Source organism: Notolepis coatsorum (assembly GCF_963971535.1).
Source record: "Notolepis coatsorum genome assembly, contig: SCAFFOLD_150, whole genome shotgun sequence".
NCBI lineage: Eukaryota > Metazoa > Chordata > Actinopteri > Aulopiformes > Paralepididae > Notolepis > Notolepis coatsorum.
The window spans coordinates 96689-118994 of NW_028170110.1; the positions used below are offsets into that span (position 1 = coordinate 96689).

Genomic DNA, 22306 nt, shown 5'->3' on the forward strand with positions numbered 1-22306 from the left:
CAAGTGATCTAATTTAACAGCTTAAAAAGAGGCACGTGTGAGAAAATGATTATTGAATTACTACCTTGTTTTTATTTAAGCGTCTGTCACATTATGAAAAAAAAAATAAAAAATAAAAAAAAAATGTTTCAATAAGGAATGCTAATAACCATAGCAACGTGTTTTAAAGTATACAAAGGACACATGTAGAAACTTTCTCTCATGATGAGAAGTATATGGTGGAAAGATTTCAGACCTTTCAAATACAACTCAAGTAAACCATAATACATTGTCCAAAATATCAAATATATAGTTACATACATATATATATATATAAAGTTACAGTCAAACATTGCTTAAATTATAGGGCTGAACAATAAAAAAAGGTGTGTATCGAAATCGCAATATGGCCTAGCACAATATGGCAAAATGTGTGTCAAAATACCATTCCAGTTGAAGTATTATGGTGCTAAAATCTTTGTTCGACAATGAGTATAATGCTGCAAAAAAATATATTTTTTTTAATCCACTTTTTCTCCTTATTTTCTATTTTTCTCCCATCCCAATTTCGAGTTTCCAATTCTCCCCTCCCCTGTCTTGAACGTTGCTAGACTACGCCTCCCACTGGTCGGCTGTAGTGAGGATAGAAGCCTTGCATCACGTGTCCCCTCCGGTACACGAGGAGGCAGCCTGTCACATCTTTTCACCTGCCAGCGCAGACTCTCATTGGCGAGGAGTAACGTGTGGGAGGCTCACACTACCCTCACCATCTCCTGTCTCTGCTGTGCAGGCGTCCCCCAACCGACCTGTAGGAGTCTGTGTGTCTCTGTGTGTGTCTGTGTGTGTGTGTCTGTGTGTGTCTGTGTGCGTGTCTGTGTGTGTCTGGAGGGGGGTGGGGGGCGAAAGCATCTAGATCTCCAAACATGGTGGATAGAGAGAGGTGGATGAATGGATGGATGTCCAATCTTTAAAAGGCCGGGTGATGGTGAAGAAGATCAGTGAGTAGACGGGTGCATGCTGCTCCGTGTACCTGGGCCTCTGGCGCCACCTGCTGCTGGGAGAGGGGCTGTGCCAGTCTGGGAGGAGGTGGGATCGACGTCTTCAGCTTCTTGGGGTCCGCTTTGAGTGGCACGTCCTCATCCTCGTCCGATTCCTGCAGACCATATTTGGAGAAATGGGCCACCTGAGGGAAGAGGGAGGGGTTGAGAGAAAAGAAAAGATGGTGGGGGTTTATGTAAAATGGTTTCCTTCTAAAATACTACACATCCACTGGGAAGAGTGACTAGGGCTGTCTTAAATACTTCGAAGCTTCGTTCGATGGGCATGGGCATGGGATTCGAATATGAAAATAAAATTCGAATATATAAAAAAAATATATATTATAATAAATTTGGTGCAAAATCAACTCTGCCTCTCTTTGTCAACTACAACAAGCAATGCTGTTTGTTATTTAAAAGGAAAACGCCAACATTTTGGGAAATTAGCTTATTTGCCATCTTCCCTAAAAGAGCTATAGTTAGACGTGGCTCTTTTATTTTGGAACCCCCCCACCGGAAGTAAAAATTTACCCGCATATCATCAACACCAGCCATGGGAATACCGTTTTCTAAATTGGGGAGGCTTTTAATCGTCAAGGTAAGAGGATTTTAAGTCATGGTATCCATAAACTTCAATCGGTTCGGATCCTTTGAATGAAATGAGAATGTAAACAAACACTGCGTCACGTTAGAAAGTATCACTGCGTTGCGTGAAATCACTGACTGCGCCCCGAGAGGAGTGGTTCGGCAAAAAATAGTTCAGAGTATATTTGCTTAGAAAACGTAATTGTCGAATTCAATAATTTTTTATTTCTACACGTGGTAAATACACAGGTCACAACATGTTTACAGGAACGTTTGAGTGTATTTCATGACTGTAGGGAACTTGAGGGTACCAGTCTGACCCACTTCCAGTGATGAAGCTGAGCTAACGGAGCGGGCGTTCCCTAAGCCTAACGCACGCACAGAGACAACAAAGGTATGTATCTTCTTGTCCAACTCCAGGGAAGATGGCAAATAAGCTAATTTCCCAAAATGTTGGCGTTTTCCTTTAAGATGAGGTCGGACTCGGCACTGACAGATTTGTGTTCATTGTGCTGCTTCTATAAAGCCACGGCTTACAATATTTCATTTTTTTTTTTTTTTTTTGAAATCTTTATTTCGAACATGTAAATGAATACAAACTAAATAAATAACTAAACAAAAGCAAAACATAACTCAAACAAAATAAATACGGGCAGATGAGACACATAGCCATAATTTAAGACAGAGATTATGTGTTCACACCGCTATCATTGAAGTGGGTGCTGGCATTCAGCCAGGTAAGTACGACACCCCCTGGTGGCTCTGAAAGTGTTAAGAACTTTTAAATTGAGTTCTCCCCTCAGATTATAACCCCCCTCCCTATCAAAGAACAGTTCTTGAATGTTTCCTGGAAGTACATGACCTTTTGATTTATACATTAATTGTGCAGTTTTAAATTCCACAAGATCATTTTAACTTTAATGTTTTTGACTTTAAAAATAATATGTTTGTGATCACGATAACCTGCAATGTGAACTATCCTTATGGCCCTTTTTTGGAGTATAAAAAAGTGGTTGTAGTGTAGAATTATAAGTGTTTCCCCAGACTTCAGCACAGTAATTTAAATATGGTAAAACTAGTGAACAGTAGAGAATGTAGAGTGATTTTCTATCCAGAATGTGTTTTACTTTACTCATGACTGAAATGCTTCTTGACAGTTTAGATTGGACATGTTTTATGTGAGGTTTCAAACAGATTTTATGGTCTATTATTACACCTAGGAATTTATTTTCATAAACTCTTTCAATAATCACATCATTTATTTTAACTTTCACTTGAGTATTTAATCTAGTTTCCAAATAACATAATTTTAGTTTTGCTCAAGTTCAATGATAATTTGTTTCCATCAAACCATTTTTTTTATTTCTTCATTTCAGATGTGATGGCGTCTAAAAGCTGCTGGATATTCTCACCAGAAAAAAAAAAGCTTAGTGTCATCGGCAAATAAAATACATTTAAATATATTGGATACTTTACATATATCGTTAATGTACAAGATGAACAGTTTTGTTCATGAAAGCAAAGTGTTTCGTTTGTCTAAGATTTAAAAAGGTTTAAACTTTACAGCACTGACAAAGTTGAACAAAGTGCTGTACAAGTCCCACAACATACATTTTTTTTGTTTAAATAAAATAAATTTTTATAATTTTTATTATAATTTCTTTTATCTCGAAGCTTCGAATTAAAATCGAATCTCGGCCCCGAAGCTTCGAATTCCAAAAGAGAATTCGAAGGTCAGCCCCAGCGAACACCAAGCCTGTGCCTGTGCGTCGTGTGTCTCACCTCAAAGACCCAGGAGCCCGTCTCAGGACGGTACTCCAGGAAGCGGGCCCCCTGTTTGTGTGTCTCACCTCAAAGACCCAGGAGCCCGTCTCAGGACTGTACTCCAGGAAGCGGGCCCCCTGTTTGTGTGTCTGACCTCAAAGACCCAGGAGCCCGTCTCAGGACGGTACTCCAGGAAGCGGGCCCCCTGTTTGTGTGTCTCACCTCAAAGACCCAGGAGCCCGTCTCAGGACGGTACTCCAGGAAGCGGGCCCCCTGTTTGCGGGAGGCGTTCTCTAAACGCCCCTCGTAGTTCATATCCGCCAGCCTCTCCGGGTCCTTGATCTGCGTGCCGGTGGTCTTATCGTTGGGCCACACGCCATCCAGAGTCACCTCTGCACGCCTGGGGGGAGGAGGGGAGGGAAGAGAGGAGGGGGGAGGGAAGAGAGGAGGAGGGGAGGGAAGAGAGGAGGAGGGGAGGGAAGAGAGGAGGAGGGGAGGGAAGAGGGGAGGAGGGGAGGGAAGAGGGGAGGAGGGGAGGGAAGAGAGGAGGAGGGGAGGGAAGAGGGGAGGAGGGGAGGGAAGAGAGGAGGAGGGGAGGGAAGAGAGGAGGAGGGGAGGGAAGAGAGGAGGGGGGAGGGAAGAGAGGAGGAGGGGAGGGAAGAGAGGAGGAGGGGAGGGAAGAGAGGAGGGGGGAGGGAAGAGAGGAGGAGGGGAGGGAAGAGAGGAGGAGGGGAGGGAAGAGAGGAGGAGGGGAGGGAAGAGAGGAGGAGGGGAGGGAAGAGGGGAGGAGGGGAGGGAAGAGAGGAGGAGGGGAGGGAAGAGGGGAGGGAAGGAGGGAAGAGAGGAGGAGGGGAGGGAAGAGAGGAGGAGGGAGGGAAGAGAGGAGGAGGGGAGGGAAGAGAGGAGGAGGGGAGGGAAGAGAGGAGGAGGGGAGGGAAGAGAGGAGGAGGGGAGGGAAGAGAGGAGGGGGGAGGGAAGAGAGGAGGAGGGGAGGGAAGAGAGGAGGAGGGGAGGGAAGAGAGGAGGAGGGGAGGGAAGAGAGGAGGAGGGGAGGGAAGAGGGGAGGAGGGGAGGGAAGAGAGGAGGAGGGGAGGGAAGAGGGGAGGGAAGGAGGGAAGAGAGGAGGGGGGGAGGGAAAAGGGGAGGAGGGGAGGGAAGAGGGAAGGAGGGGAGAGAGGAGGAGGGGAGGGAAGAGGGGAGGGAAGAGAGGAGGGGAGGGAAGAGGGGAGGGAAGAGAGGAGGAGGGGAGGGAAGAGAGGAGGAGGGGAGGGAAGAGAGGAGGAGGGGAGGGAAGAGAGGAGGAGGGGAGGGGGGGAGGAGGGGAGGGAAGAGAGGAGGAGGGGAGGGAAGAGAGGAGAGGAGGGAAGAGGGGAGGGAAGAGAGGAGGAGGGGAGGGAAGAGGGGAGGAGGGGAGGGAAGAGAGGAGGAGGGGAGGAGGGGAGGGAAGAGAGGAGGAGGGGAGGGAAGAGAGGAGAGGAGGGAAGAGGGGAGGGAAGAGGGGAGGGAAGAGGGGAGGAGGGGAGGGAAGAGAGGAGGGGAGGAGGGAAGAGAGGAGGAGGGGAGGGAAGAGGGGAGGGGGGGAGGGAAGAGAGGAGGGGGGAGGGAAGAGAGGAGGAAAGAGAGGAGGAGGGGAGGGAAGAGAGGAGAGGAGGGAAGAGGGGAGGAGGGGAGGGAAGAGGGGAGGGAAGAGAGGAGGAGGGGAGGGAAGAGGGGAGGAGGGGAGGGAAGAGAGGAGGAGGGGAGGGAAGAGAGGAGGAGGGGAGGAGGGAAGAGAGGAGGGAAGAGAGGAGGAGGGGAGGGAAGAGAGGAGGAGGGGAGGGAAGAGAGGAGGAGGGGAGGGAAGAGAGAAGGAGGGGAGGGAAGAGAGGAGAGGAGGGAAGAGGGGAGGGAAGAGAGGAGGAGGGGAGGGAAGAGGGGAGGGAAGAGAGGAGGGAAGAGAGGAGGAGGGGAGGGAAGAGAGGAGGAGGGGAGGAGGAGAGAAGCAGATAAGAGGAAGGGCCTGGACCTGAAGGCCACAATGTCCACCGGACGTCCGTCTAACCATCCACCCTTGTTTGTTTCCTTGGTTTAGTTTCCCCGATTTTGTCAAATATAAATCCTTGTTAATTAAACTTGAGAAATAATTAGGTGAGGAGAAGAGGAGCAAGTTAAGTGTACTGGTGAGTGGTGCGGCTGGGCAGCGCAGTGGAGAATGCACTCGCCTACCACCGCAGAGACGCTGGTATCGAATCCAGCTGTCAGCGGTGCCTCCGGCTTGGTCAGTCGTCCCCTACTAACACGATTGGCAGTGTTAGCGGGTGGGAAGCCGGTGGGTGTCGGTCGGGGCGCCTACTGGTCGGTCGGGGCGCCTGTTCAGCAGGGAGGGGATCGGGGGAAATAGCGTGAACCTCTCTCTGCATGCGTTACGTTCCCCCAGTGAGAGTCCTCGCTGTCAGGTGAAAAGAAGCGGCTGGCTGACTCCACATGTATCGGAGGAGGCATGTGGTAGTTCTACACCCTCCCTAGGCCGACAGTGGGGCAATGCTAGCAACGACCAGGAAGGCAATTGGCATAATGACAAAATTGGGATTGGAGCAAAAATACAGAAAAAGTGAGAACAAAAAAACATTTAAAAAAAGAAGTGTACTGGTGAGTGTTTAGTTCCATCTACGGTCTACGGATATTGGGCTAACACCATAGTAAGATGGAGCAGATACTAGTGGATATTGGGCTAACACCATAGTAAGATGCAGCAGATACTAGTGGATATTGGGCTAACACCATAGTAAGATGCAGCAGATACTAGTGGATATTGGGCTAACACCATAGTAAGATGGAGCAGATACTAGTGGATATTGGGCTAACACCATAGTAAGATGGAGCAGATACTAGTGGATATTGGGCTAACACCATAGTAAGATGCAGCAGATACTAGTGGATATTGGGCTAACACCATAGTAAGATGGAGCAGATACTAGTGGATATTGGGCTAACACCATAGTAAGATGGAGCAGATACTAGTGGATATTGGGCTAACACCATAGTAAGATGGAGCAGATACTAGTGGATATTGGGCTAACACCATAGTAAGATGGAGCAGATACTAGTGGATATTGGGCTAACACCATAGTAAGATGCAGCAGATACTAGTGGATATTGGGCTAACACCATAGTAAGATGGAGCAGATACTAGTGGATATTGGGCTAACACCATAGTAAGATGCAGCAGATAGTGGATATTGGGCTAACACCATAGTAAGATGGAGCAGATACTAGCGTCAGTCAGATATTGATTTTTTACAGAGCAACTGTTGTCTCTTCCATTGCTGTGTACAAAACAATGGTTAATATGTTACACAGGCAGCCATACTCGAAGAAAGAAAACTACACTTTATATATATATCAAATAAAATATAAATAAATATATTGTGTATTCTTTATTATTATTATTATTATTAATATTATCCATACGTATTGTATAGCACTCCTCAGCTCCCGTCACTCACCTGTTAAGCCCCTCCCCCTCGGCCGGCTTGCTCTTGTCGTCGGGGTAAACGATGACCTCCTTACGTCTGAAGTGGACGACCTCGTCAAGGTTCAGCCCGGTCACCTTCACCTCCCCAGGGAAGAACGCAGAGCCATAGCCTGGAACACAATCACAGCGGTGAGGCATCTCATCAATCGGGGTTTACAGTGAGCCAGTCACAGAGCACAGCGGTGAGGCATCTCATCAATCGGGGTTTACAGTGAGCCAGTCACAGAGCACAGCGGTGAGGCATCTCATCAATCAGGGTTTACAGTGAGCCAGTCACAGAGCACAGCGGTGAGGCATCTCATCAATCGGGGTTTACAGTGAGCCAGTCACAGAGCACAGCGGTGAGGCATCTCATCAATCGGGGTTTACAGTGAGCCAGTCACAGAGCACAGCGGTGAGGCATCTCATCAATCGGGGTTTACAGTGAGCCAGTCACAGAGCACAGCGGTGAGGCATCTCATCAATCAGGGTTTACAGTGAGCCAGTCACAGAGCACAGCGGTGATGCATCTCATCAATCAGGGTTTACAGTGAGCCAGTCACAGAGCACAGCGGTGAGGCATCTCATCAATCAGGGTTTACAGTGAGCCAGTCAGAGCACAGCGATGAGGCATCTCATCAATCAGGGTTTACAGTGAGCCAGTCACAGAGCACAGCGATAAGGCATCTCATCAATCAGGGTTTACAGTGAGCCAGTCACAGAGCACAGCGATGAGGCATCTCATCAATCAGGGTTTACAGTGAGCCAGTCACAGAGCACAGCGGTGAGGCATCTCATCAATCAGGGTTTACAGTGAGCCAGTCACAGAGCACAGCGGTGAGGCATCTCATCAATCAGGGTTTACAGTGAGCCAGTCACAGAGCACAGAGGTGAGGCCTCTCATCAATCAGGGTTTACAGTGAGCCTTTTAACCCTTTCACTGCCACACGACAGCCGGTTAACCCTTTCACTGTGACAACACAGAAGGTTAGCCCTTTACTATCACACAACCGACGGCGATGCTAACCCTAACCCTAACCCTAACCCTTCCAACCCTTGAACAAGGTAACGGTGCCGGTAACATAAAAGGACGGCAGAGACAACATCCCCCATGACAACTCTGAAGAAAGGTTTGCCGAAGGAGTCAGACGTGGCTTTCCCATCGGGCATGAAAACGATACGCTCCGCTCCTGTCCCTGAATCCTCCATACTCCCAGTATTTACAAAGTTCCACAAATGTATACGAGTACATGAGATGATCAACAAAAGTCTCAGCCTCCAGGCCTCAGAATCAGGACACCATGAAACGTCCAGTCCTAAGTGACAACACACCAGTCCCGTCAATAAAAAAACTCTCATTTGGAAGAAAACAAAAAATAAAACAAGAAAACCAAACAAAAAAAAACACTACACTGATTCCACTCCGTTTTTCCCACCATACTGGGGCCCTTCAGTACCTTCTGCACAACCTTCCTCAACCTGTATAAATCTGTGTCAACAAAACGACCTTCTCCTTTAAACCTCATATGTTTCTTTGCATTCAAAACAAACAAATCCATATCTGAAAAGGCAGCACCCTCTGAAGAATCATCGCTCCCATATTCCTCACTGTCATCCAAGGACATCTCCGCCCATGACTTCCCTTGTGTACTCTGTGTACTGCCGAGTTCTTCCGTCACACCTGTCTTCTTAGCTTGTGAGCTTGACAACCCAACTACTCCAATCTTCCTCTTCTGCCTAACAACCTCCATCCCGCCGTCCCCCTCTTCCATATCAATATCCTCTACTTCCTCCACCCTGACCCCCTCAACTGAGTCCTCTGACCCTGTTACCTCAATAGCTACAGCCACCCCAGGCACACTCCCCTCATCCGTAAACCTCCCTGCCACCACCCCCCCCCCCCTCATTTTCATCCCCTTTTCCCGTCCCTTGTGTCTCAACAGGTCCACCTTCCACCTCTGTAATCCTTCCTGCCACGACCCCCCCCCCTCATTTTCATCCCCAGCAACTGTCCTTCGTATATCAACAGGTCCATCTGCCCCATATATTACAACAGGTCCCCTTGCCACCTCTGCAATCCCTCCTGCCACGACCCCCCCCCCCCCACCCCCCCCTCATTTTCATCCCCAGCATCTGGCCTTTGTTCTTCAACAGGTCCATCTGTCCCTCTTATGTCAACAATTCCACTCTTCACCTGGCTATCCAACACGTCTTGGTTTACACAAGCTCCTACTACCACCCCCCAACCCCCCCCCCCCCACCTTACCATCTCCACCATTCTTTCCCCGTGCTACAATCCCCGCCGAAACCACCCCTTCCATTCCCTTATCACTTCTATCTGGTACAAAAACCTTCTCAGAAACCTCCCCACTACCCCTCATCCCCTGTCCCCCCCCCCCTCAACCCCTCGATTCCCACCCCAAGCTGCTCTTCCTTTCGTCCTCGCACCTTCCCCATCATTTTCCCCCCTGCTTGGCCCCTCCCCAGGGCACGCTTGTCTCTGATGCCCCTCCCTTCCACACGCAAAACATCTCATATTTTGTGTTGTCGCAAAGATAATGTACTCAAACCCGTCTATTACTACTTTAAAATTAAGATCTAACTCATCATCACGTCTGTTCATTACAATGAACGTCTGCCTTCGGTGAGAAACCACGTGCTTCAGTTCCGGTGCCTTGAAACCTGAAGAAATTTTTTTCAAAGGAGCCACCACTTTTCCAAACCTTGCGAGTTCCCTCAATATCAGATCATCGCTCACCAACGGAGGAACGTTTGCCAATGACACCTTTTTTGCCGGAGTTGTGAGCGGCAACACAGATACAAAAGTACCATGTATGATCAAACCGTCCGTTATCAGTTGATTAACTTTAATCAAATCATCTAAGAATATTACAATCCCCCCATTCATACGGGCTGCTGACTTAACGGCCGCAGCTCCCACTATCCCCGCCACAGCTAGACTACAGTCTTCCACCAAACACGGAAAAGCCGGCGCCACTTTGAACCCATGTTTCCTAGTTAATTTCGCGAAATCCATGCCGCCGCGACAGCAGTCAGCTGCCAAAGCGAACACTGACAACGCTATCAGCCCACCATTAACACACAACCAGTCGAATTAAAACCCAGTCTAATTCACAATTTGACAAACAAACATGAAGATAGGAAAGATAGAAAGACTCACGCGCACTTCCTCAGACTCTCGTACCACTCGACTCACCAAACGCTCCCAACATCCACAGACAGACAGAGAGAGAGCGCATTACCTTTCCTGCCAACAGTGAAATTCTCCACCACACAGTCTCCGTTGTCGTCGACCATCTCAGCCAACTCTTCCAGAGGAGGGATGGTGTAATAACCCAGACGCAGCAGCACAACACCTGACAGACGAACAAGACAAAGACCAGCTTCAGTCTTTTGACACAGCGGGCCTTCATGCTGAAAAGTTGACGCTAGCATGTACAATAATGCTGTATATACCATATATCTATCAGTGTTTCCCACAGGATTTTGTGGTGGGTGAACCTTGGACCCTCTAGGGGGGTCTGGGGGCAAGTTTTAGTTTTAAAGTTAAATGCATCAATCTGGTGCACTTTGAGAGCAAAATAAAGAGGCTAGATCTATGATGAACTTTGTGCTCAAAACACAAAATCGACCAGAGCATACATTTGAGCCATCAAAGAAATGAAGCAAAAGTGGTTACCTGTGTTGAACTGGTTTATTTTTAGAAAATAAAAAGAATATACTGGATTACTATTATGACTACTACCACTGCCAATACTACTGATACATCCCTATTGGCAAACTTTATATTTAAAAAAAAAAATATATATATTTTATTAAGAATTCTTTTTGGGTTCATTATAAAACTGTGGCGGCTCGCCACAGTCTAGGTAATTAATGGGAAACACTGTCTATCTAGCATGTACAATAATGCTGTCTATACCATATATATATATATCTAGCATGTACAATAATGCTGTCTATACCATATATATATCTAGCTAGCATGTACAATAATGCGGTATATACAATATATATATATCTATCTAGCATGTACAATAATGCTGTATATACCATATATATATCTATCTAGCATGTACAATAATGCGGTATATACCATATATATATATATCTATCTAGCATGTACAATAATGCTGTATATACCATATATATATATCTATCTAGCATGTACAATAATGCTGTTTATACCATATATATATCTATCTAGCATGTACAATAATGCTGTTTATACCATATATATATCTATCTAGCATGTACAATAATGCGGTATATACCATATATATATATCTAGCATGTACAATAATGCTGTATATACTTTACATATGTCTATACTGAACACTGTGACCTCATTTCTTTTTACTTCTAATTTACATGCTATACTATGTTATTTTATTTCATACTTATCTTGTCTTGCACAGTCTCTGGAGCGTAACAGTAAGAAGCATTTTGTATAAAAGTATTCTGTACTTCTGTATGACAGCTATTAAAGAAACTTGAAACTTGATATATATATATATATATATATATCTAGCATGTACAATAATGCTGTATACTACAACTAGTAATCAGTTATCTTTAGTAGTAGTCCGTAATCTGATTAGCACTACACTCAGTAGTACTAATGTGTGTATTTTGTACCCAGGTTAACCAACCTGTACATTGTAAATATCATCTTGCCTCACTGCTCATGTTAGCATGTTAGCATTAGCATACCCCAACTGGACTGTGGTCCAAAAGTAGGTAGTAGAAATATTCAAAGGAGAACACAGAAAATAATACAACTGTAGGCCTGTTAGACACCTAGATATGGTGCATATATCTCGGGTATATCTCTGTATTTGCCTGCGAGGAAAAAAGGTTAAGGGTCAACTTGACTTTGGTGCCCAGAGAAAGAGGTTGAAACCCACTTTTCTACGTACCGTTATAATATTATTTGGCCTACATGCAACATTGCAAAACCTAAAACGTAAGCTTATCAACCAATCAAAAATGCAATACTTGTATAATGTTAACATATACTGGAGTGATTCGGTGTACGTTGATTATGGAGGTTGGCAGCAGGTGTGTGAATGAATGGGTGAAAGTGAGGCATAAGTTGTAAAGTGCTTTGGATCAAATCTGTTATAAAGCCGTTGTATATAAATGCAGTCCATTTATATCTGGTTTTCAATGGCCGATGCAGATATTTAAAGAGCAGCGTGGCCGATGACTAATACCATTTTTATTTTTGCATCTGATAAAATGCAACTATTTAATAATAACAAATTATACAAAAAAAATAAATTTACTTATTATTTTTAAATCAATAAATGTATCAAACAAAATACATGTATTAAAAATAAAAATCTATAATATTTTATTGGAATCAATTGACACTTTTAAAATGGGCCACGTGGGCAGTTATCAGCCGACGCAGATTATTAAAAAAGCCAGATATTGGACAGATGGATGAAGCGGTCTGACCTGCCGGGTGAGGGGCTTGCTGCGGCTCCTCCTGCTCCTCCTCGAGCTCGTTCTGCAGGGACTCCTCTCCCAGGGAAACACTCGCATCCTCGCTGCTCAACTGGGAAGAGGGGGAGATAAACGAATCAAGAACTCAGAATCACCTTTGTCTGCAGCGTATATTACATGTAGCGTCAGGTGCCCACTGATCCACATTCCAGACCAACTGATAACAACACAGACTCCTCCCAACAATCACTTGGGTCAATGTGTTTTGCTATTCAGCTAAAATAAAAATAAAAATAAAAAAAGCGAATTAGCACCATTACTATTTCTAATTGCACCGTTACTAGCTAGATTGCAATACCCAGTTAGTTTCAATAAGGACAATTTTTTTTCCTATGAAATTAAGCGCAAATGCCAAAACTCCCCCACCCCCAAAACTGTGACAAGCACATTAATGAAGAGAAAATATCACACTGTGGCGAGTTAGCACTGTTGCCTCAAAGCAAGAAGGACCAGGGTTCAAACCCCAGCAGGAGGCCTTTTCTGTGTGGAGTTTGCATGTTCTCCCGGGGTTTCCTCTGGGTTTCCCCCATACCATAAGAAAGACGTGCATGTTAGGTATATATACTCCTGCCATGCCGCACTGTGTGGCTGCCCACTGCTCCTAAATAGTTGGGATGGGTCAAATACTGAGGATGAATTTCACAAAGGGGATTAAGAAAAGTATAACTTAACTTCCTCGCAGCTGGTGACATACCTCTAGACCCTTCCTGTCAGCCCTGTGACATACCTCTAGACCCTTCCTGGCAGCCCTGTGACATACCTCTAGACCCTTCCTGGCAGCCTGGTGACATACCTCTAGACCCTTCCTGTCAGCCTTACAGTGACATACCTCTAGACCCTTCCTGGCAGCCTTGTGACATACCTCTAGACCCTTCCTGTCAGCCTTACAGTGACATACCTCTAGACCCTTCCTGGCAGCCTGGTGACATACCTCTAGACCCTTCCTGGCAGCCTGGTGACATACCTCTAGACCCTTCCTGTCAGCCTTGTGACATACCTCTAGACCCTTCCTGGCAGCCTGGTGACATACCTCTAGACCCTTCCTGGCAGCCTGGTGACATACCTCTAGACCCTTCAGCCTCGTGACATACCTCTAGACCCTTCCTGGCAGCCTGGTGACATACCTCTAGACCCTTCCTGTCAGCCTTGTGACATACCTCTAGACCCTTCCTGGCAGCCTGGTGACATACCTCTAGACCCTTCCTGGCAGCCTGGTGACATACCTCTAGACCCTTCAGCCTCGTGACATACCTCTAGACCCTTCCTGGCAGCCTGGTGACATACCTCTAGACCCTTCCTGGCAGCCTTGTGACATACCTCTAGACCCTTCCTGGCAGCCTGGTGACATACCTCTAGACCCTTCCTGGCAGCCTGGTGACATACCTCTAGACCCTTCAGCCTCGTGACATACCTCTAGACCCTTCCTGGCAGCCTGGTGACATACCTCTAGACCCTTCCTGGCAGCCCTGTGACATACCTCTAGACCCTTCAGCCTCGTGACATACCTCTAGACCCTTCCTGGCAGCCTGGTGACATACCTCTAGACCCTTCCTGGCAGCCTGGTGACATACCTCTAGACCCTTCCTGGCAGCCTTACAGTGACATACCTCTAGACCCTTCAGCCTTGTGACATACCTCTAGACCCTTCCCGTCAGCCTGGTGACATACCTCTAGACCCTTCAGCCTTGTGACATACCTCTAGACCCTTCCTGGCAGCCTGGTGACATACCTCTAGACCCTTCCTGGCAGCCTGGTGACATACCTCTAGACCCTTCCTGGCAGCCTGGTGACATACCTCTAGACCCTTCCTGGCAGCCTGGTGACATACCTCTAGACCCTTCCTGTCAGCCTTACAGTGACATACCTCTAGACCCTTCCTGGCAGCCTGGTGACATACCTCTAGACCCTTCCTGGCAGCCTTACAGTGACATACCTCTAGACCAGACCTGGGCATTGTACGGCCCGCGGGCCGGATCCGGCCCGCGGGATGATTCTGACCGGCCCGCGAAAGATTACATGATAATAAAAAAAAATAAAAAAAAATATTTTTATTTAATATTTTTTTTTACTTTTTTTTTTTTACTTTTTTTTTTTCATGTCAACGTTCACACGCACAGTATACGCTTAGGAGACATGCTCAGAAGATGTTGGTTCTCTTTGGATCCACCTACATACAGTATGTGAACAGACACTCAGTCATGACGTTTACCAAGTCCAGGTACAGATCCTCTCTCACTGATGAACATCTGGCAGCTGTGCTTCGCATCTCCACCTCAGACATGCAACCTGACTTTGATGGACTTGTTAAAGCTCAACAGAGACTGGATTTCTCACACTGAATGAAAAAAAAGAACTGAAGAACACTAAAATGTGGAAATATAACAAGTGAAATGGGACACTTGATCTTTTTTTTTTTCTTTTTTTTGCACAGTTCTGAAAACATTAAATGTTTAATATAGGCATGTAAAGTAAAAAAGGCTACAAAACTGGGACACTTTTCTTTACACAGTTCAGTGACATGTTTTGTTTATTTTTGCTATAAGATGATGTGATGTCTTTAGAAAGCTAAGAAAATCCTTGTTTCAATAGTATATGAAACTCAAAATGCCCTTTGTTATTAATGTTTCACATTTTGTTTATCATTTTGGAAATAAATTCTATTTGAATAAATGATATTTTTGAAAGCTAACCTCACCTTTTAATTGCCAAATAATAACATACACTCTTACCAGGGGTCAAAACAATGCCATTTACTGCTTTTTATATAGAAATAAAATGTATATTATGCATAATTGAGTTTGGAATTTTGGCCCGGCCCCCCAACATATTTTCAGTTGCTCATTCGGCCCCCCGGGAAAAATAATTGCCCACCCCTGCTCTAGACCCTTCCTGGCAGCCTGGTGACCAGGGGAGGAAATTAGGCCACTTTACTCGCCAAATGAGAGTATTTTTTACGTTTGGCGAGTGATTCATGAAGAGCACTCGCCAGTCTGGCGAGTACTAGTAATTACAAAACAAAACAAAAAAATCATTCTGCAATCTGCTGATTCGCTCACTGGCACAAGCCGAAATCTGACTCCCCCCTTGATTCTTCCCATTTGTGCCTCATAATAATCCGACCATAACCAATGAACATCATCGGTGTACAGATGCGCTCTAAGCTCCTCCAATGAACACTCGTTTTCTAGAAGATGTCGCGCATCTAGGGGAAGTGGACAGACCACTGCGCGCAGACCTACAAACTCCTGTCACCGGCTTGACAACGTAGACACACTAAGACAAAAACACATTGTGGATGAAAATAATTGCATGTAAATAATTGCATGTAGAGTCGTCGCTTTCGGATATCAGTGCGGTCTGACATGGGGACGAACAACAGCACACAACGTTCTCCTTCGAGTCGGATGAGAATGACAAGTGGACGTGAGGCTAACCAGCATTAGCCGGCTAGCTACCTAGCATCAAGCTACCATAACGCGCATTCAACATAGTGGACTATACTGAGCGGCTTTGCTTAAATGCAGCCGAGTGACATTTTATTATTACTGGGTTTCCCCCCATATCACCACTCGCCCATATGCCCTTCACAACGGTGATGTTGTCATACACTTGGCATTCAGAATACACCTGCTGAACCCCTAGCGTTGTCAACTTGTCATGAGATTCGGTTCCAATGTATTGTCATCATACAGCACAAGTACAGTACAACCAGAATACGTTTGGTATCCAACCAGAGTGCAAATGTAACAAGTCAAGTTCAAGTTGTTTTATTTAGCTATTACATTACAGTGAAATGCTTGGTTCTTTCACTGCCCAGCCCAGTCCAACCTAGACCAGCCCAAACCAGTCCAACGGTTACCCAGTCCAACCTAGACCAGCCCAACCCAGTCCAACCTAGACCAGCCCAACCCAGTCCAACCCAGACCAGCCCAACCCAGTCCAACCTAGACCAGCCCAACCCAGTCCAACCTAGACCAGCCCAACCCAGTCCAACCCAACCTAGACCAGCCCAGTCCAGCCCAGCATCTTTCACTGCCTAGTTCAGCCCAACCCAGCCCAGCATCTTTCACTGCCTAGTTCAGCCCAACCCAGCCCAGCATCTTTCACTGCCTAGTTCAGCCCAACCCAGTCCAGCCCAGCATCTTTCACGGCCCAGTTCAGCCCAACCCAGTCCAGCCCAGCATCTTTCACTGCCTAGTTCAGCCCAACCCAGTCCAGCATCTTTCACGGCCCAGTTCAGCCCAACCCAGTCCAGAATAGTTCCCTCTTTCATGTTAATATGTGATATCCTAATATTTTGTGTGATTAATACATGTTGTATGCTAATATTGTGGAGAGTAGAGACACTTATTAATGTTTTATGCTAATAAATATTTTAAAGAGTAGAGACACGGTGTGATTATTATTACTATGATTGAAAATCAATTTAGACGAAGACATACAAAGAAGTAATTATCACAATTAGCGATTTATTTTTGGCTGGTAAAAAAATCAGTTTGGCTGGTAAAAAAAATCATCTACTCGCCAGTTGGCTGGTAAGCCAAAAAGTTTGTTTCCTCCCCTGCTGGTGACATACCTCTAGACCCTTCCTGGCAGCCTGGTGACATACCTCTAGACCCTTCCTGGCAGCCTGGTGACATACCTAGTCTAGACCCTTCCTGGCAGCCTGGTGACATACCTCTAGACCCTTCCTGGCAGCCTGGTGACATACCTAGTCTAGACCCTTCCTGGCAGCCTGGTGACATACCTCTAGACCCTTCCTGGCAGCCTGGTGACATACCTCTAGACCCTTCCTGGCAGCCTGGTGACATACCTAGTCTAGACCCTTCCTGGCAGCCTCGTGACATACCTCTAGACCCTTCCTGGCAGCCTCGTGACATACCTCTAGACCCTTCCTGGCAGCCTGGTGACATACCTCTAGACCCTTCCTGTCAGCCTTACAGTGACATACCTCTAGACCCTTCCTGGCAGCCTGGTGACATACCTCTAGACCCTTCCTGGCAGCCCTGTGACATACCTCTAGACCCTTCCTGGCAGCCTTGTGACATACCTCTAGACCCTTCCTGGCAGCCTGGTGACATACCTCTAGACCCTTCCTGGCAGCCTGGTGACATACCTCTAGACCCTTCCTGGCAGCCTGGTGACATACCTCTAGACCCTTCCTGTCAGCCCTGTGACATACCTCTAGACCCTTCCTGGCAGCCTTGTGACATACCTCTAGACCCTTCCTGGCAGCCTGGTGACATACCTCTAGACCCTTCCTGGCAGCCTGGTGACATACCTCTAGACCCTTCCTGGCAGCCTGGTGACATACCTCTAGACCCTTCCTGTCAGCCTTGTGACATACCTCTAGACCCTTCCTGGCAGCCCTGTGACATACCTCTAGACCCTTCCTGTCAGCCTGGTGACATACCTCTAGACCCTTCCTGTCAGCCTGGTGACATACCTCTAGACCCTTCCTGTCAGCCTGGTGACATACCTCTAGACCCTTCCTGTCAGCCTTGTGACATACCTCTAGACCCTTCCTGTCAGCCTTGTGACATACCTCTAGACCCTTCCTGGCAGCCTTACAGTGACATACCTCTAGACCCTTCAGCCTCGTGACATACCTCTAGACCCTTCCTGGCAGCCTGGTGACATACCTCTAGACCCTTCCTGTCAGCCTTGTGACATACCTCTAGACCCTTCCTGGCAGCCTGGTGACATACCTCTAGACCCTTCCCGTCAGCCTGGTGACATACCTCTAGACCCTTCCTGTCAGCCTGGTGACATACCTCTAGACCCTTCCTGTCAGCCTGGTGACATACCTCTAGACCCTTCCTGTCAGCCTTGTGACATACCTCTAGACCCTTCCTGTCAGCCTGGTGACATACCTCTAGACCCTTCCTGTCAGCCTTGTGACATACCTCTAGACCCTTCCTGGCAGCCTTACAGTGACATACCTCTAGACCCTTCAGCCTCGTGACATACCTCTAGACCCTTCCTGGCAGCCCTGTGACATACCTCTAGACCCTTCCTGGCAGCCTTGTGACATACCTCTAGACCCTTCCTGGCAGCCTGGTGACATACCTCTAGACCCTTCCTGGCAGCCTTGTGACATACCTCTAGACCCTTCCTGGCAGCCTGGTGACATACCTCTAGACCCTTCCTGTCAGCCTTGTGACATACCTCTAGACCCTTCCTGGCAGCCTGGTGACATACCTCTAGACCCTTCCTGTCAGCCTTGTGACATACCTCTAGACCCTTCCTGGCAGCCTTGTGACATACCTCTAGACCCTTCCTGTCAGCCTGGTGACATACCTCTAGACCCTTCAGCCTTGTGACATACCTCTAGACCCTTCCCGTCAGCCCTGTGACATACCTCTAGACCCTTCCTGGCAGCCTTGTGGCAGTTGAGGTCAGAGATGGTGTCCTGCAGGTCGGCCTGGGCCAGGTGACTGGACTTGGGGAGCGAGTTGACGAGGTCCTTCTCTATCCCGCTCTCCCCACCTACCAGCTCGCTCACCTCGTCATCCTCCATGACGTGACTGCAGACGGGGGAGATATTTACAACAATATATTTTTTAAGCACACATTCCATCATAGAGGTTTAGCCATAGCAGACATAAAGAAAATAATCTGTCTGAATAGTCTGTCCAGACTACCCGTTACTAGGGATGGGCAAGAGTAATGTTTACCCAGATAAATTATTCGCATGAATTACTAGAGTTGTGCTCCAGTAATTGTTTAGGGAAATCTATTTCTAAATATTTGTAAAATGCATTCTTAACCCCTTCACTACCAAATGGTTAACCCTTTCACTGCGACAATACAGAAGGTTAACCCTTTGACTGCCACATGACAAATAGTTAACCCTTTCACTACCACACTACAAGTATTTGGTGTTAAGCACCCTCAAAACCACCCGAGTTCAGTTGAAACTAGGGCTGACCTTCGAAGCTTTTTTTGGCAATCGAAGCTTCGGGGCCGAGCTTCGATTTTAATTCGAAGCTTCGAAAAAAAATTAAAATAAAAAATTAAATTAAATTTTTTTTTTATCTTATGTTGTGGGACTTGTACAGCACTTTCGTAAACGTTGTTGTTTTTAAATGTGCTCTATAAATAAAGTGGGTTGGATTCATTAATTAAGTAGCCCCTTTCGTGACTGACGCATCCAACAAGGTTTCACTCGGCTGTGTGATTTAATTCAAGGTGGATCGCTGTTGTCGTTTGAACAACTTCAGATTTCATGGGAACTACCAATCCCCCAAATCAAGAATGTTTAAGAGGAATGAAGTAAGATTTTGATTATTTGAAATATGGCCTGTGTAGACTAAACTATGCACAGAATTATGTCAGTCTACAAGGTCCGGATTCTACATGGTCCGGCAATGTAGACCTTGTAGACTCCACTACAGACCAATTATCAGTGAATGTTCATGCATTTTTAAGAAGGGCAACTTCCACAAAAAAACAAAGAACTCAACAAAACATCTCAGTAGCACCTTATCTAAATGTTATATTTCATATATGGAGATTCATATTTATTTATGTATTGCATGCATTTCTACATTTTATTTCCTATTTTGTTTATTCATCCCAGTATCTTTCTTTCTTATGTGTGGAATTCTACAAGGTGCGCGCACACACACACACCTACACACACACACACACACTTACATTTAGTCATTTAGCTGACGCTTTTATCCAAAGCGACTTACAAGTTCTGTACGACAAGACAGCAAGAAGGGTACAACTCTATCAGCTGAGTAACAATGTTCATCAAAGTGTTGCGTGTTACAGTGTAGGTTAGTTTATTAGGACAAGTGCATGACAGTAAGGTTAGTCACGGTTAGATTTTTTTCTTTTTTCTTTTTTATCATTTCAGATAATGGTTGAAGAAGTGAGTCTTTAGTCGACGGCGAAAGATTGGACGGGATTCGGCTGTCCTAACTGGGATGGGTAGTTCACACACACACACACACAAATCGGAGAAAAAAAAAAAAAAAAAAATTTAAACTTCGATTTTTTTTTTAATGTTCGAAGCTTGTGCCATCGAATCGAACGTTCGAAGCTTCGAAGCATTTAAACAGTAAGTATTTGGTGTTAAGCACCCTCAAAACCACAGAGTTCAGTTGAAACAGCAAGTATTTGGTGTTAAGCACCCTCAAAACCACCGAGTTCAGTTGAAACAGCAAGTATTTGGTGTTAAGCACCCTCAAAACCACCGAGTTCAGTTGAAACTAGAGCTGCCGCGGTATTGATGTTTTCCTTACCGCACACATTTGCAAAATATTTCCTACCGCCGCGGTTATTACCGCACGCACACAAAATTAAAAAAAAAAAGTTTGAATGCATTTTTTTTTTTAGTAGTAGTCTACTCTTTATAGCATATAGCCTGCCTCTAGTCTAAATGTCTATCTTTAGAGGATGACTTTGCAGCATGAATATTGTTTGGGATTCGGCAAGCACGCATTAGTTATTGAAAGTGAAACACTGATTCGAAGTTTCCCCTCTGGTCGTGCGCAGTTCACTCGGTGTCGCGGGCAGGGGTGGTTACCCCTAACCCCCCCGACCCTTTCTTATTATTATTACTATAAAGTTACTACTTTATAATAAAGGCATTCGTTTTGTGGCATTAACATTATATAGTTATACGTTCAATAACATCAGCGTATTTACCGGACCATAGCAGCAATACTCTATTCATATCTCAGTTCCTTTCTTTGCTCAGAGCGTGCTGAGTTGTCCCATTCTGCGGTCTGTTAATAAAGTTTTCAATCAGACAAGTGTATAGAACGAAGGGCTTTTATTATAACATTCGTTGCAGACAGTAAAATCATTATGTCTCGTTTAGTACTCCTGAAGAGCGATGGTAGTCCACTCCGGCGGAGAGTTAAAGCTAACGTTATTAGCCGTGTTGTGATGAGCTGACATTCAGGACGTAAAAAACGTGTGACGCGTCTCTCTTCTGACCAATCAGTGGTCTGCAATGTTTCACGTGACTTTTCTGGTACCCAATAGGGTCGCTTGAAACCTCGATAGAGGAGTAGGGTATATCTGCAGAGCCGCAAGCCCAACGAGAGGAGGGTAATTTATTATTATTATTATTATAAAAAACAGTGGTGACGCGGTATTCAGCCTACTCTGCGGTGGCCGCGATGTAACAGCGATACCGCGGTAATGCGGTAATCGCGGCAGCTCTAGTTGAAACAGCAAGTATTTGGTGTTAAGCACCCTCAAAACCACCTGAGTTCAGTTGAAACAGCAAGTATTTGGTGTTAAGCACCCTCAAAACCACCGAGTTCAGTTGAAACAGCAAGTATTTGGTGTTAAGCACCCTCAAAACCACCGAGTTCAGTTGAAACAGCAAGTATTTGGTGTTAAGCACCCTCAAAACCACCGAGTTCAGTTGAAACAGCAAGTATTTGGTGTTAAGCACCCTCAAAACCACCCGAGTTCAGCAAGTATTTGGTGTTAAGCACCCTCAAAACCTCCCGAGTTCAGTTGAAACAGCAAGTATTTGGTGTTAAGCACCCTCAAAACCACCCGAGTTCAGTTGAAACAGTAAGTATTTGGTGTTAAGCACCCTCAAAACCACCCGAGTTCAGCAAGTATTTGGTGTTAAGCACCCTCAAAACCTCCCGAGTTCAGTTGAAACAGTAAGTATTTGGTGTTAAGCACCCTCAAAACCACCGAGTTCAGTTGAAACAGTAAGTATTTGGTGTTAAGCACCCTCAAAACCTCCCGAGTTCAGTTGAAACAGCAAGTATTTGGTGTTAAGCACCCTCAAAACCACCGAGTTCAGTTGAAACAGCAAGTATTTGGTGTTAAGCACCCTCAAAACCACCGAGTTCAGTTGAAACAGCAAGTATTTGGTGTTAAGCACCCTCAAAACCACCGAGTTCAGTTGAAACAGTAAGTATTTGGTGTTAAG

General features: G+C 45.9%; 1 protein-coding gene across 6 annotated transcripts in view; it reads right to left on the bottom strand.

The window, feature by feature from the left end:
- nup98 (nucleoporin 98 and 96 precursor) overlaps positions 1-22306 on the bottom strand; it is a 136792-nt gene that overhangs the window by 65580 nt on the left and 48906 nt on the right. For all 6 annotated transcript variants that reach the window (XM_084339471.1, XM_084339470.1, XM_084339469.1 and 3 more), the window contains 6 exons: positions 18752-18917; positions 12343-12442; positions 10122-10235; positions 6851-6989; positions 3588-3765; positions 1010-1162 (listed from right to left, as the gene is read on the bottom strand). In XM_084339471.1, coding sequence (XP_084195597.1) covers positions 1010-1162; positions 3588-3765; positions 6851-6989; positions 10122-10235; positions 12343-12442; positions 18752-18917 — 850 coding nt within the window. The remainder of the gene's footprint in view (positions 1-1009; positions 1163-3587; positions 3766-6850; positions 6990-10121; positions 10236-12342; positions 12443-18751; positions 18918-22306) is intronic.